Raw genomic sequence first — 16,541 nt, forward strand, 5'->3', positions numbered from 1 at the left:
GGTTGAAAAGGTGGTAATGATGGGTTTTCACGTTGTCTTTACAGTGATCTTATATTTATTTGATGGTAAATGCGGGGGGACATTGTCTTCATTCAGACTGCTGAACATTTTTTATTTTCTGTAATTAGTGCATTGAATATTTGATATTCAAACATAATAAACCTCTACAGAGCATATACTGTAGATTTATGTTGCCAAGGTATTGGTGTTCATTAGAGGTCTTAAAATGTGCAGATACCCTGAGATAGTATCTAGGAGAGGCTACTTTCTTCCTAGCTTCTGATATAAATGAGTATCACTTTATGTTCAATAAACAGACAAAAAGTAAACTTGAATGAGTCTCATTGAGTGAAACACAAGCTATGCTTGGGTTGTAATACAGCTGGACCCCACAAATATCGCCTATATGTATTGTGTTTTAGGTCTTAAATTTCATTCAAGGTGGTATTAAAAAGGTCTTAAAAAGTCTTAAATTTGACATGCTGAAACCTGCAGATACCCTGTTGTAAGTATGGAGTTCCTTGTGTTCCTCTTGGTTTGGTATAACTTGTTGTCAGAGATCAACTTTGCAAGCAAAGCACTGCAAGCAGCAGATGTCTCAATGGACACATCCATTAGATTGATCGATTCTCTGAAAGAGTTTATGCTCAAGTACAGAGAGGAGGGCTTTCAGAAGTCACTTGACGCAGGCTAGCCATTGAAATGGATGCTTCTCCAGAATTCAAAGAGAGATGTTTCAGGAAGCAAAAGAGGTTCCAAGATGACAATTCCAGCACTGGTTATCAAGAACAGGAACCCGAGAGGCACTTTAGGTGCATGGTTTTCAATGTCATTGTCGACACAGTCCTGCAAGAGTTGTCTGACAGGTTTTCCAATTTTCAGCTTGTGTCTACGAAATTTGAATTCATCACTAAAATGGAGCACATGACACAAGCTGAGCTGGAGGAATCAGTTACCAGATATGCCCTGACTACCTGTGATGTTTCCAGATATATCATTCAAGAAATATACCCAGCTACTACTGAAGGGTTACAAGGCTCTTGCGAAGTTACAGTTCCTCATACAGGAGAATCTTGATTTGGTGTTCCCAAATTTGGCTGTAGCCCTTAGAGTTTTTCTGACCATGCCTCTGACGGTTGCATCTGCAGAGAGATCCTTCAGTAAGCTGAAGCTCATAAAAGCATACCTTCGTTTGAGTATGAGCAATGATCGCTTGTCCCAGTTAGCAGTGATCTCAATCGAAAACAGTGTGGCACGGTCTATTTCATTTGATGCCATTCTTGAAAAATGGGCAAGTGCAAAGGCACGACATGTAACAATTTAGTTTAGTTTTATTCGTCACATACACAATTGCACAGGGCAATGCGTAGTGAAATTATTATGTACCATTCTGGCTGTAATTCAACCATATAAAGAGCAAAATTATAATAATGATTGGGTGGTGGGATAGGTGACCTTGTCAGTCTGGTTGAACAGTCTGATAGCCTGTGAAAGAAACTCCTCCTCATCCTCTCTGTGTTGGCCCTCAGCATATAAACTATTTTGCAGATGTTCCAGTACAGAGAATGTATTGAGCACTGAGTGCCGCTGTTATTACATGTTATTACATTTGTATAAAGGCTTTTTTGACTGTTTTTCGTCGCTTTTTGAGCCATTACTCGAGTCTTACAGTGCATGTGAGTTAAGTATTGTTTCTGCCGTGTGTGTCCAAGTTACTTTAGGTCACGGGGGGGGGGGGGGGGGCACCTGCTGTGTGTCTGCATACCCCCCAGAAAGTAGGTAGTTGCGCCCCTGGTTTAGATCAAAGCATAGTCATGTGTTAGAATGGCCTAGTTAACGTCCAGACCTAAATACAATTGAGAATATCTGGAAAGAATGGAAAATTGCTGTTCACAGACGCTTTCAATCCAATCTGACGCTGAATCTGAAGCTCGGGCTATTTTGCAAAGAAGAATTGGCAAAATTCACAATTATGCGCCACTTTGTGTTGGTCTATCCCAATAAAATAAATGTATGTGTGTGGTTTTAACGTGACAAAATGTGGAAAAGTTCAAGGGGGATGAATACTTTTTCAAGCCACTGTAGTTACATTTAAAACCAGTTGATTCTTTCCACTCCATGCAACAAAGTTATCCACCAGCTGCTGTATTCTGTCTCTTCTCCACCACTGATACACACCACTGCCGCAGTACAATCGGAGAACTTCTGTAGGTGACTAGCCTCAGAGTTATACTGGAAGTGTATAGTGTGAAGAGGAAAGGGGAAAGCACAGTCCCCTGCGGCGGCCATATGCCACACTTATTATTTCTACCAGCCCATCCTAATCTAGCTGGCTAGAACCGGAATGTCCATACCAAACTTCATAACAATTCATGCCGTATTTGTTGAGATATTTCAATCTGCAACAAGGTTGTTGAGTGACCAACTGACAGACCTTAAAGGGATAGTTTGGAATTTTGGACATAGGGCCTGATTCCCAAGTTAGCCTAAGTGTTCTTTATCATTGGAGACTGTTTTCAACACATTTCATTCAGTCCTTCTAGTTGCAGAGTTTGCTCGTGCTAGGCTAGCGCACAGGATTGGGGTCTAATTAGCCTGCTACTAAAACAGTCTTACCCACTCCACAGTACACCCGAGGCTTATCAATTATAACGCTAGACTATCGATGTAAATGTCTGTGTTGATAGAATAATGTTAGAAATAAAACCAACCTCGCATCGCATGAATCATCGCATTTTGAGGGACTACTTTCTCAGCAGCAGCGGAATTTTACTTTGCTCCGGCTAGTTGTGTAACCGAATCACTACAGCAGAAAGTAAACAGAGCAGCGTGGAACAGAAGCGGAAACGAAGGACTAGGCAACACGGTGGTTCAGTGTGCATTTAGGAATTGTAAAAATAAACTCTATCGATGTGCAGCACAAAGTGTCCACCTATTTCCAGCGGCTTGTTGCTGCTGGTTTGGACATAAAAACAACGGTGGAAACTGTTCGCAAACGGAGTATTTGTAACGATAATTTCAGACCGGACGACTTCGAGAAACCCCCGCAATCTAAAGAGCAATAACTCACTGAAAACAAAAGCGGTGCCATCCATCTTTTCAGATGCACCAACAGCCACTGATGAACAGGTAATAACTTTTGGTAGGCTACACTAGCTAATAAAGCTGGCCCCTTTCATAATGTTAGCCTACTGACAGATTGATGACAACGTTAGTGGAGATTAGTGTTGGATACAACAAATTCCTCATAATTGTCTTCAAAAGCAGACGCATCGCTAAGTCGTCCAAACATGGCCATATCTTGTTAATTGAATAGGCTTATAAAATTCCTTTGTGCACTGTACTACAATGTCAGCGGCAGATAAACAAACTATTATAGAGCCTGTAACCTAGGTAATATCAGTCCGCCGCTACCGAAGCCTTGGGAATCAGGCCCTATGTCCAAAATTCCAAACTATCCCTTTAATACAACCACCAAGGGTTGTATCAATATATCTTTTCATTAACTTGCTGGTCAGAATGGGAAGCAATAGAAATTAAAGAAACATTTTGACACCTTTTCCAAAAACTGATCCAGAATACTGTACCTAGATTGCATAATTCACCTGTAGTGTTTTTTTCTGAGGTGAGAAAAAGCCTAACTCCAGTAGCTGCTTAGCAGAATTTAACCCCGCTCACTGTTTTTTGCACTTTTCCAAGTCTGGCTCTAACACAGCATAACAGTATGAGCATAAGTGATGAATGTTGTCACATTGTCATCTGCAGAACTTCAAGAGAGAAGAGCAGAACTTTGTGGTCCAGAATGAAATAAACAACATGTCCTTCCTCATCACTGACACCAAGTGTAAAATGTCTAAGGTATGGATACACGGATAGAAGTTTACTGTATATAGCTTATATTTGTTTAATTGTGTCAATTCAAATTGAAATATAATACAATGTGAGACTTCATTGACCCTTGTGTGCATTTTGTCTTCTTCTATTTGACCTGGCCTTAGGGAATAGTTTCAGACCAGGAGAGGAAAAAGGTGAAGAGGAAGGGAGATCGATACACCATGCAAACCAGTCTTATCGTTGCCACTCTTAAGCGCCTGCTGCCTGTTGGACTCAACATCTGTGCTCCAGGAGAACAGGAGCTCATTGCACTGGCTAAGAGCCGCTTCACGCAGGTGGGAAAACAAGATGTCAAGCACACGTTTTTTGATGTGGAATAAAACATCTATATGACAAGGGGCTATATAAAACACTTGACTTGATAATGTTATGATTAGGGCTGTTAAAGGATTAAAATCTTTTATCAGATAAATCACAGGGTAGATGTGGATATGTGTACATGACATTGAATTCAATTCAATTCAATGTGTGTGTGTGTGTGTGCCAAGCCCCAACCACAGTGAGCTCTACCAGCATCCAATGCGGAAGTGACAAATTCTAGTTCACTGAGCGGCCACTGAGGGCAGGTTTCAAAACAGAGCAATTTCTCATTGACTCCAATGTTAAATATGCCGTTTTCACAGCATTTTTAAACCTATTTAAAGATCTCCTATTATACTACTTTTCTGGTCTTAATTTCTTGTTAAAAACTGCTATAGAGCAACCTGACACGAATCACATCACAAAAAACCATGTAGATTTTCGGGACACTCTTCCTCTCACCCTAGCGAGCACAGCAGTCTGCTCCACACACTGCTTTGAGCTTCTCCGCCCCTCCCCCCCCCCCCCTCCTGCAAACCCCACTCTGTTGTGATTGGTTACCTTCCTTCCGGAACATTTCCAGCAGCGCGCGGGGAGTTTTCTGAGAGAGGAAGGTGGGGGCATGGCCGGAGCTTGCCTGAGCAGCATTACCATACATGGAAACATCCGAGAACGTGACGACACGATACCCGGAAATTTGAACCGATTTGAACACGTGATTTCTCGGGGGGTTGATTTTTTTTTCTAGCAGGCTAGTTTTTATTCTTTTGTAGGTTAACATGTATGAATAATTAGGGGCGCGGCCTCTTCAGTGAAAGCTAGCCGCTGGCCCTCACTTCGCCTCGGAGGTATATGTCGGTTAGATGGGCATATCTCCCTACCCCCAATGTCACATCAATGCCCTTTTTTGTTCCACGGCCAGGATGGAATCCGCATGGTTCCTCTTCAATCTGCGGTTCGACTATCGGCCGAACCCTCCTTTCCAGCACCTTGGAGTAGACTTTGCCGGGGAGGATGAGAAGTGTGATACCTCTGTAGTTGGCGCACACTCTCTGGTCCCCCTTTTTGCAAATAGGAACCACCACCCCGGTCTGCCACTCCTTTGGCACTGTACCCGACTTGTCATCCAAGACAGCCCCTCCTCACCCATTGCTTTAAGCCAGTGGTTTTCAAACTGTGGGGCGCGCCCCCCTATGGCAGGGGAGACGCGGATGAATATGTGAAAAAAAAAAAAAATAATTAGTTTGTGTTCTTGATAATAACATCATATTAAGCAAATGTAAGTTATCATACAAAAAAAAGGAATACAATGTTTTGGTCTAGAATCGTTAATAGCCTAATAATTGAATCAGATCATCTGGGAGATAATCCGAGGTTAACTGATCACGTCACGTTCACGTCCTAGCACAGTGTGTATTGAGTTTATTTAAAAACATTTGGAAATGGGGCTGCCCTCAGTTGCCCATGCACTGTGTATAGCAGGGGTGGCCACTAGGTCGATCGGGTAGTGTGGGTCGATCGCGTGGCATTCTAAAAAAAAATATATAAAAAAAAAATATATATATACAATCATATGAAAAAGTTTGGGAACCCCTCTCAGCCGGCATTATAATTGACTCTGCTTTCACAAAAAAACATATAAAAGTGGTATGGCTTTAATTTACCAGGAACAGCTAAGTACTGGGATGTTTTCCAAACAAAGATTTTTTGAAAAGCAGTATTTGGTTGTATGAAATAAAATAAAATGTTAAAAACTGGCTGTGCAAAAATATGGGTACCCTTGTGGTTTTGTTGATTTTAATGCCTGTAACAGCATGTAAAACTGATGAATTTAAACACAAAGTTGGTTGGATTATGTTGTTAAGCCTTGAACCTCATAGAAATGTCTGTTTAATCATGAGAAAATGTATTTTAGGTGCCTAAATGCAAGTTGCACTTCTCTTTGACTCTCTGCTGAAGTGAGACAGAATGGGATCATCAAAACTGCTCCCAAAAGATCTTAAAAACAAAGATTATTCATTATCATGGTTTAGGGGAAGGCTACAAGAAGCTTTCCCAAAGGTTTCAATTGTCAATGTCTACTGTAAGGAACGTTGTCAGGGAATGGAAGGACACAGGCACAGTTGCAGTTAAACCCAGGTCTAGCAGACCAAGAAAAGTACAAGAGCGGCATATGCGGCGGATTGTGAGAATGGTTGCACACAACCCAAAGATCACCTCCAAAGACCTGCAAGAACATCTGGCTGCAGATTGTGTATCTGTTCAACAAATCAGTGCAATTTGCACCAAAAAATCTGTATGGCCAGGTGATGAGAAGGAAGCCCTTTCTGCGCCCACGCCACAGATACAGTTGCATGGAGTATGCAAAAGCTCATTTAGACAAGCCAGATTCATATTGGAAGAAAATGCTTTGGACTGATGAGACAAAAATTAAGTTATTTGGTCTTTATAAAAAGCAGATGTTTTGGTGCAAATTGCGCTGAATTGTTGAACGATGTACAGATACACAATCTGCAGCCAGATGTTCTTGCAGGTCTTTGGAGGTGATCTGTGGGTTGTGTGCAACCATTCTCACAATCCTCCACCTATGCCGCTCGTGTTTTTTTCTTGGTCTGCCATGCCTGGGTTTAACTGCCACTGTGCCTGTGTCCTTCCATTTCCTGACAACGTTCCCTACAGTCGAAATTGACAATTGAAACCTTTGGGAAAGCTTCTTGTAGCCTTCCCCTAAACCATGACAATGAACAATCTTTGTTTTTCAGATCTTTTGGGAGCTGTTTTGATGATCCCATTCTGTCTCACTTCAGCAGAGAGTCAAAGAGAAGTGCAACTTGCATTTAGGCACCTAAAATACATTTTCTCATGATTAAACAGACATTTCTATGAGGTTCAATGCTTAACAACATAATCCAACCAACTTTGTGTTTAAAGTCATCAGTTTTACATGATGTTACAGGCATTAAAATCAACAAAACCACAAGGGTACCCACATTTTTGCACAGCCAGTTTTTCACATTTTATTTCATTTCATACAACCAAATACTGCTTTTCAAAAAATCTTTGTTTGGAAAACATCCCAGTACTTAGCTGTTCCTGGTAAATTAAAGACATAACACTTTTATATTTTTTTTGTGAAAGCAGAGTCAATTATAATGCCGGCTGAGAGGGGTTCCCAAACTTTTTCATATGACTGTATATTAAATATTAAAAAAAAAAAACTATGAAAGAGCGAACGAGCCGTGCGAGCATGCGCCAACGTTCGGTGGAGGGAGAGAGGACACCACTTTCTAATTTGACATACAGTACATATCAGTTTGTTAGCCAGTGAGCTAACCACAGCTAATCCAAGTCAAGGAAGTGGAGAGGCTTCTACACTGTGACAAATTCTACTATGTAAAATACAGCCAGAGAGAGGAAGACTGTGCAGACAAACACAACACCACATATTCTAGTGGGACAGAAGTGATCATTGAGAAGGATTTTTTTTGTATGACTCTATAAGTCTGCCTTTAAGATAAACCTATGCATTTGTGTATATTTCTTGCTCTTTTAAATTAGAATTGCTTAAGCCAGTGGTTTTCAAACTGTTTGGTTATGGCAGTTTTGGTTATACACAGTTTGGTTATGGGGGGGGGGGGGGCGCGGATGAATATGTGAGTTTGTGTTTTTTATGTTAAGATCACGGCATAGCTGGACAAGAGTTCTTCTGCTTCGTTCCTCTCACTGCATTTAAATGCATTGACTATATTACAGAGAAATAGGTCTCGTTAAAGAAAAAGAGCACCAAGCCCAACCCAGAGGACCCTGCATAAATTTTTTTTATTTTTTATTAATATTTTTATGGAAAATCCATGTCTTTCTTCAATTGCTTCTAATCCATCAGACCCAGTGTCTCCAAATTATTTGTTCACACAAAATTCCTCATATTTAGCCTCTTACTTTTCCTCTCAAAGTGCACCAGATTCATGCATTTCACTTTAAAAAGGTGAAAAAAAATCTCACGGGGGGGCATGCCCCCGGACCCCCCTAGGAGGGTCTGGTTCTCCACTGGCTACTATTTTCCTCCAGCAGGACATTGGTGGCACTAGCGAAAAAACACTGGGTGTGTGAATGACATTTAACTAGTCAATAATTTGGGCAAGTCTGTCTGCCTATCTTTCTCACTCCGCTGCACACTCAGTCACTACTATCCATGCTTAAAGGAAGAAGGATTAAAACACTGGATTAAGATGTTAAAATGTATTAAAAAACGTGTTTAAAAACGCACAATTTTTTTTAGAATGTTTCAGAAATATGTTTAAATTTGTAAAATAATTAAAAGATCTTTCAAAACACACAAGGATTTAGAAAAATGTTTTTTGGGGGGGCTCCGCTGAAATTTGTTCTCTGAGGGAGGGCTCACTCTCTCACACTTTGAAAATCCCTGGCTTAAGCCTTCCTAGCCTAATACATAACATCACCACCAACAAAAAAATGTATAACAATTATGATATCGTATCGGGCAGTATCGGTATCGGCCGATATCCAAAACCCAGATATCGGAATCGGATCGGAACTAAAAATAGTGGATCGGTGCATCCCTAGGTTCATGCAGTTATGCAAGGTACACCAATTTATATTGTACATTAATTTTCAATATGTACAGGCTTGTTTGGTTTGCTGTGCAGAACTTTCACTTTTATTTAAGAAGTATTTTATTTATTGGAGACTTTGGTTGTATGCAGCAGTTTTTTCTTTTCTATACTGGAAAATACCTTTAGGCTGCAATTCTGCAGACATGTTTCCTCTTAACTGAGAACCGTACCGTACAGAACATAACCGTGACTTAAAAACCGAGGTACGTACCGAACCGTGACTTTTGACCCCTAATAGTAGGTGGTAGCTCACTTTGACTTGGTCATTTTAAAAGTAGCTCACAAGCTGAAAAACAGTGGCCACCCCTGGTGTATAGTTTATAGACTTGTCTGTGGAAATTAAGATAGCTGGACAAGAGTTCTTCTGCTTCGTTCCTCTCACTGCATTTAAATGCATTCACTATATTACAGAGAAATATGTCTTGTTAAACAAAAAGAGCACCAAGCCCAACCCAGAGGACCCTGCATAATATTTTATTTTAAATTAATATTTTTATGGGAAATCCACGGGTCTTTTTTCAATAGCTTCCAATTCATCCAACCCAGCGTCTCCAAATTATTTGTTCACACAAAATTCGCCTCTTAATTTTCCTCTCAAAGTGCACCAGATTCATAGCCTGGCATTCCCAGACCTGCCACTAGGCGCTGGCAAATTAAATTTGCTGCGCGTGTTGGTCTGGACACGCTCCGTTGAAGCTTTATCAAGAAAGCCAGAAATCTGGCGGGCGCGCCAGAGCCCCTTATATGGTACTCTGGGGAGGACGTAACCGGATGACGACAGTGACGTGCATGCGACGTCGAAGCCGTGATAGTAAACATCAAAGATGGCTGCGGATATGTTGTGTGAGTTTGAGACTGATTTGGCCTCGACCCTTAACGATTTGGAAGACGGCACTCAAATCTTTCATTAGCAAGTAAGTGGAATGTTCTATTTTGCCGACCAACCACGGCAAACGTTTAATTTAACAGTTTAACAGCTGTTCGCTAAACGAAAGGGGCTTACGTCGCCTTGTGCATTGCTCTGATTGGTTGTAGTGCTATCCAACTGTGTGCAGTGGCATTTGAAATGCACGAGTAGGAGCCGCCCCTTGAGTTGGAAATTACTATTGATCGTGGCCAGACCCTCTATCGTTCAAGATATCAGGGTCTGGATTTCCAGGCTACCAGATTCATGCATTTCACTTTAAAAAGGTAAATAAAAATCTCCCGGGGTGGCATACCCCCGGATCCCCCTAGGAGAGTCTGGTTCTCCGCTGGATACTATTTTCACCTAGCAGGACATTGGAGGAACTAGCGAAAAAAAAGTGAATGACATTTAACAATAGTCAATCATTTGGGGAAGTCTGTCTGCCTATCTTTTTCACTCCACTGCACACTCAGTCACTACTATCCATCCTTAAAGGAAGCAGGATTAAACCACTGGATTAACATGTTCAAATGTATTTTAAAAAAGCAAAACAAAAACATACTTAGATAAAGATGTTAAAATGTAAAAAAAAAATGTTTAAAACGCACAAAGATGTTTAGAATGTTTCAAAAATATGTTTAAAATGTGTTTTAAATATAATTAATTAAAAGATCTTTCAAAACAACTGAAATTTGTTCTCTGAGGGGGGGCTCACTCTCACACTTTGAAAACCCCTGCTTTAAGCAATTCTGGACGGATCTCATCCACATAGATGGTGACTGTGTGGAGAGAGTCTCCACCTTTAAGTTCCTGGGAACTCACATCTCGGAGGACACATCCTGGTCAGCTAACACATCAGCGGTGGTAAAGAAGGCCCAACAACGACTCCACTTTCTGTGGGTACTCAAGAGGAACAGACTGGAGGAGAAGCTGCTGGTGACCTTTTACTGCTCAACTATTGAGAGTGTGCTGGCCTTCTCCATCACTGTGTGGTATGCTGGCTGCACAGTGGCTGACAGAAAAAGGCTGCAGAGGGTGATAAGGTCAGTTAAAAAGACTATTGGCTCTCCTTTGCCCTCCTTGGATAACATCGCCAGCTCTCGATACCTCTCAAGGACAAGCAAAATCATCCGTGACCATCTCCATCCCAGCCACCACCTGCTCAGCCTACTGCCCTCTGGTAGGAGGTACAGGAGCCCGAAGGGCAGAACCAGGACACTCAACACTCATAAAACATTAAACAGACATACATATACCTCACTTTCCACAAGTGCAATATGCTTCTGCCTTTTATATTTATTTATTATGACATTGCCTGTCCTTGTCTTGTTCCAAATGTTTTTTTTTGTTATTTCTGTGTCTTGTTTTTATACTATTTTTAACTTAAATTGCTTGTTTGTTTTTTTGTATGTATAATGCACCTTCAGTTGGCACTCCCAATTACGTTGTATAGGTGACTGTACAATGACAATAAAGACTATCTTATCTTATCAACCCCCGGGGCTTTGCCATTGTGGAGTTGTTGAACTACCTCAGTGACTTCCACCAGGGAAATTGACGATGATACCCCATCAGCCTCCAGCTCTGCATCCAACATAGAGGGCCTGTTATTCGGATTCAGGAGTTCCTCAAAGTGTTCCTTCCACCGGCCGACTACCTCCTCAGTTGAGGTCAACAGCGTCCCATCCTTACTGTAAACGGCTTGGATGGTTCCCCGCTTCCCCCTCCTGAGGTGCCGTACGGTCTTCCAGAAACACTTTGGTGCCGACCGAAAGTCCTTCTCCATGGTTTCTCGGAACTTCTCCCAGACCCGCTGTTTTGCCTCTGACACGGCAGAGGCTGCAGCCCTTCGGGCCTGTCGGTACCTTGCAACTTCCTCTGGAGTCCCCCGAGATAACATATCCCGGAAGCACTCATTCAGTCGGACGGCTTCCCTGACCACCGAGGTCCACCACAGTGTTCGAGGGTTACCACCCCTTGAGACACCTAAGACCTTGAGACCACAGCTGCCCGCCGCAGCTTCAGCAATGGAAGTTTTGAACATCGACCACTCGGGTTCAATGCCCCCAACCTCCACAGGGATGCTAGAGAAGCTCTGCCGGAGGTGCGAATTGAAGATCTCTTTAACAGGGGCCTCCGCCAGACGTTCCCAGTTCACCCGCACTACCCGTTTGAGCTTACCAGGTCTGTCCAGAGTCTTTCCCCACCCTTTGACCCAACTCATTACCAGATGGTGATAAGTTGACAGCTCCGCCCCTCTCTTTACCCGAGTGTCCAAAACATGCGGCCTCAGATCAGATGATCACGATCGATCATTGACCTTCGGCCTAGGGTGCTCTGGTACCACGTACACTTACAGTGGAGGAAATAAGTATTAAATCCCTCACTGATTTTGTAAGTTTGCCCACTTACACTTGCATTTCATTGAGTGAAATAAGTATTTGATCCCCTATCAAAACATTGCTTAGCGGGGGCGCCTTTAGCTCAGTTGGTAAGGCGTCCCCCTCCCGGGCCGGGCCCAGCAGCAGACCCGGGTTCGATTCCCACTCGCGGTCGTTCTCTGCATGTCACTCCCCTCTCTGCCCCATTTCACCTCTGTCTCTCTTTTTAAAGCATAAAAATGCCCCAAAAAATATCTTCATATTCATCACCGCTCATTTCTTTGTAAGTGGGAAAATTTACAAAATCGGTGAGGGATCAAATACTTATTTCCTCCAATGTATGAGCGTCCTTATGTTCGAACATGGTGTTCGTTATAGACAAACCATGACCAGCACAGAAGTCTAAGAACAAACCACTGCTCGGGTTCAGATCGGGGAGGCCGTTCCTCCCAATCACGCCTCTCCAGGTGTCTCCATCATTGCCCACGTGCGCGTTAAAGTCTCCCAGCAGAACTATGGAGTCTCCTACCGGAGCCCCATGCAAGACTCCGTTCAGGGTCTCCAAGAAGGCCGAATACTCCGAACTGCTGTTCGGTGCATATGCACAGACAACAGTCAGAGTCTTCCCCCCCACAACCCGGATGTGTAGGGAGGCGACCCTCTCGTCCACCGGGGTAAACTCCAACGTACATAGTATTTTTGATTTTTTAAATGAAAAAAGTCTGTATCCGAAATATGTTCTGTAGAAGCATTGGACTATATATTTAATATGTTATAAATAAATAAATAAATAAATAAATAAATATAGATTTGATTTACTCTGACTTTATCCAACATCTAGATTTTTGATTTTGGAAGAGATGCAAATTTAGGCATAATGTTGCCAAATATGCATATTAATTCAAACATTTCAGTAAAAAAATGTAATACAAAAAAATATTGTTTTAATGTTAGCCATTAACTGGCAAATTTACCTGCAGTATCTCGCCTCAATAAAGCAGACAAATTACTGCATACAAATAATGATATCATTACAATTGTTAAAGAGCTGATATTTAATGGTTACTTTTCTCACAATGGGAGTGCATTTACTCTCTCAACAGAAAGATACAGAGGATGAAGTTCGAGAGATCATCAGGAACAATCTCCATTTGCAAGGAAAGGTAAGAATACCTTAAGATTGAAATAACCATTGTCCAAGTTTTAAAAGTACTGTATTCTGTATGTGAAACAAACTGAAGATAAAATCCTACTTTAAAGAAACTCATTTTGTAATATATAGTCTGAATGATAATGTCTGGCTCCGACCTTTTGTTTCAATTTAATATATCCACATATAATTGTCATGTGTGCTTGGGAAGTGCACGGCCTCATAAGCCTCACCACACACATTTCAAGGCACGTCCTGTGTGTTTGTGAATGAATGTGTCTTTTATATAGCTGGAGGATCCGGCTATTCGTTGGCAGATGGCTTTGTACAGAGACCTACCAAACCACTATGAGGGAACCTCTGACCCACAGAGGACTGTGGAGAGGGTCGTGGACATCGCTCATGTCCTCTTCCACCTAGACCAGGTCTGTGTGTGTGTGTGTGTGTGTGTGTGTGTGTGTGTGCACGTGTGTTCGTTCGTTTAATGTTTAAAAAATAACCATCAATGTGTGAAACAATATCGCAGACAGTTCCACTGCTGTGGTGAATGGAGTCCCCTCTTTTATTTGTAGATATTGCTCAATGATTCAAGTCCCCTCTTGGCAACTTTATTTTGCGATCATTATTCCATACTTGATCAACATAGCTTTCCAATGGCTTAAAGTCTCTAGAAGTTTCTGGGTTGGGATGGAAGATGTGCCCATAGACATCTGAAAAACAATGATACACGCTTGACCAGAACCTGTGGAGTCTGGAACAGAACCAAAACATATGAGCCAGGGTTCCATCAGAGTGTTTGCACTTAATGCAAAGTAGTGAGGAGGAGGGTAAGAATCAATGTAATTGACACGCAAATCATGGAGCCGACTGAATTAATTGTTGCCTTGAGTTGATCGAGCAAGAGTGTATGCTGCGATCAATCCAATTAATCCAATGCTTTATAAAAGCCTTTTTGCAGAAAAACAGGTATACTTTGTGTTCAGTAACTTTAACTGGAAGGACTGAGAAACTCAGGATCTAGATCCTCACTCAAAGGCATACATTCACACTTCCACCAGTTTATGCTATAATCAAACTTTTTATAAGATCCAGTAGAGGCGGAACAGATTATTCAGACTGCGAAAAAAAACAAGATTATATCATCAGCATACAGAGCTATGTAGTGATCCATTTTAACGAGGTGTATGGAGGTAATTTTGGGGTTGGTTCTGATGCCAATAGCCAGGGGCTCTATGCATAGAGCAAACAGCTGTGGGATCAGGGGGCAGCCTTGCAGGACACCACAATGTGAGCTAAAAGGGGGAGATATCTTTGAATTGGTAAAAACAGAGGCAGTTGGATCATCAGCTCGGTGAGGCTGGAAGGTTTGCGGCCAGGCTAGTTTTCACCCCAGCGAGGGATGGCTCTAAGATGTCAAACCGTTTGTTCATAGAGTTTTCCATTTGTCTAATGGCCTGTATGATAGCAGAAGGGGAGGCATCCTCCATCAGTGTTGCTGAGAAGTCATCACTGGTGCTAGCCGAGCCTGGTGAGGTGCTAGCTAGCTTGTTCGACAAAAAGTCACCTTCACTCCCCTAAAGATTGTCCAGCGCCTTTGGGCTCTTATTCTTGGTCCTACCCATCCTTAAGGGCTTTAAATGCGTTATGTGCCACTGTCAAAAGGCTCAAATACGAGCATTTTTTATTTAAATTTAGCAAATGTGGAGGAGCTGAGTAAAGCACAACTTAACTCCACGGCCTGCTCACTAGCGCCTCCTTTTTTTTTTTTTTTTTATCAGAAATAGAGGTCCACACTTTGTCAATGTAGACTGATAGTCCACTGTAAGATACTAATGTATGTGTCTGTTCTTTCAAGACAATGTTTATAAATTCCCCAAAAATTCATTTGGTTGTGATCATGGACGTCGATTTGGCTAAACAAGTGGGGGGGACAAACAGGCATTCTGGAGTGCATTTTCAAAAGTGGGGGGGACAATGAGGAAACATCTTTTTTTCTCTTTAGTGCAGGTAATGAACGGTTCTGAAAGACGGCATACCCGCTCACTAATGAATAGAATGTATACAAAACACTGATGTCTGACACATTTGATGAAAAAAGCATTTTCAAAAAGCAGCGGACATATGAGCCACTAGCTGCTCCCCGTAGCCCAACCAAACATGACGTAAACAAAAGGAGCTTGGGAAGGTAGTTCCGACTGAGCAATCTGATTGGTCGAAGGCATTTTGACCGTGCTCAAATCGAGCCGAAGCACGGCTGGACTGTCGCACAACAATATTACTCCGCCTCGGTCTCCATGGCAACCTAGCTAGTAGCATAGCCATGATCAGCTTCTTGATAAACAACATTGTCAGTATCCATGTGCCGCGACACAAGCTACTGTTAGTGTCCGCTACATTTACAGTCATTAGTGGGCATAGAGGATGGTAATCCCTACAGTTTACACTTCACAACGGGACACTTAAAGCCACTCGCCGTTGTCTCTTTGCTGCTGATTGAAATGCATCAGTCTTCTCTGGTGTGCAAACTAGCGGAGACTTCGGAGCATGTTCAGAGAGAGAGAGAGAGAGACCTTGACGCTGTGTTTTAATACGGCTGGACGCACTCCATGTCCGGCTTAAAAAGTGGGGGGGACAAAATGAGTCTTGACGAAAAGTGGGGGGTACATGTACCCCCCATCCCCCCCGTAATCGACGTCTATGGTTGTGATTAGGGATGTCGCGTCAGCGCAGGGTGATTAATTTCTGGAATTAATGCATTATTTTTTTTTTACGCAATTAATGCATGTGCAGAATGATCCGCCTCATACATCCCAGCCACTCTCATGTTTTGAACTGCTAAAGCCTAAAGGCCCCGTCTGTGTCGCGGGCGGCAGTTGATGTCGGGAACAACAGGAGGAGAAACATTGTCCGCTCTGTTCAGAGCCCACAAGGACACAAACGTCTGTAGTTTTCAGAGATGTGTCTGATTAGACATCAACATAACGTCAGCTTACTGGCACAAATGAACAGTCTCCTAAAACGTGGTCACGCGTACAAACACACACACACACACACACACACACACACACACACACACACACACACACACACACACACACACACACACACACACACGGACTGCGGACTGCAATCAAGTTGTATTCCAGAATGCACAACCTATGAATTCACCAAATAAATGCCATTATATTGCCTATATCTACTCAAAGACAAAGCAAAGAGACAGACAAATTTAATTATGTTGTGGTAGGCATATATTTTAGTTTGATTTCAATTAA

General features: G+C 42.2%; 1 protein-coding gene across 1 annotated transcript in view; it reads left to right on the forward strand.

Moving 5' to 3' along the window:
• The window catches only part of ryr2a (ryanodine receptor 2a (cardiac)), a gene marked incomplete at both ends in the record, with an annotated part of 671,945 nt that overhangs the window by 441,651 nt on the left and 213,753 nt on the right, over nt 1–16,541 (forward strand). The window contains 4 exons of the mRNA XM_080049015.1: nt 3,766–3,858; nt 3,999–4,169; nt 13,220–13,279; nt 13,557–13,727. Coding sequence (XP_079905141.1) covers nt 3,766–3,858; nt 3,999–4,169; nt 13,220–13,279; nt 13,557–13,727 — 495 coding nt within the window. The remainder of the gene's footprint in view (nt 1–3,765; nt 3,859–3,998; nt 4,170–13,219; nt 13,280–13,556; nt 13,728–16,541) is intronic.

The sequence above is a fragment of the Ammodytes marinus genome, assembly GCF_949987685.1.
Source record: "Ammodytes marinus genome assembly, chromosome: 20".
In the NCBI taxonomy this organism is placed as follows: domain Eukaryota; kingdom Metazoa; phylum Chordata; class Actinopteri; order Uranoscopiformes; family Ammodytidae; genus Ammodytes; species Ammodytes marinus.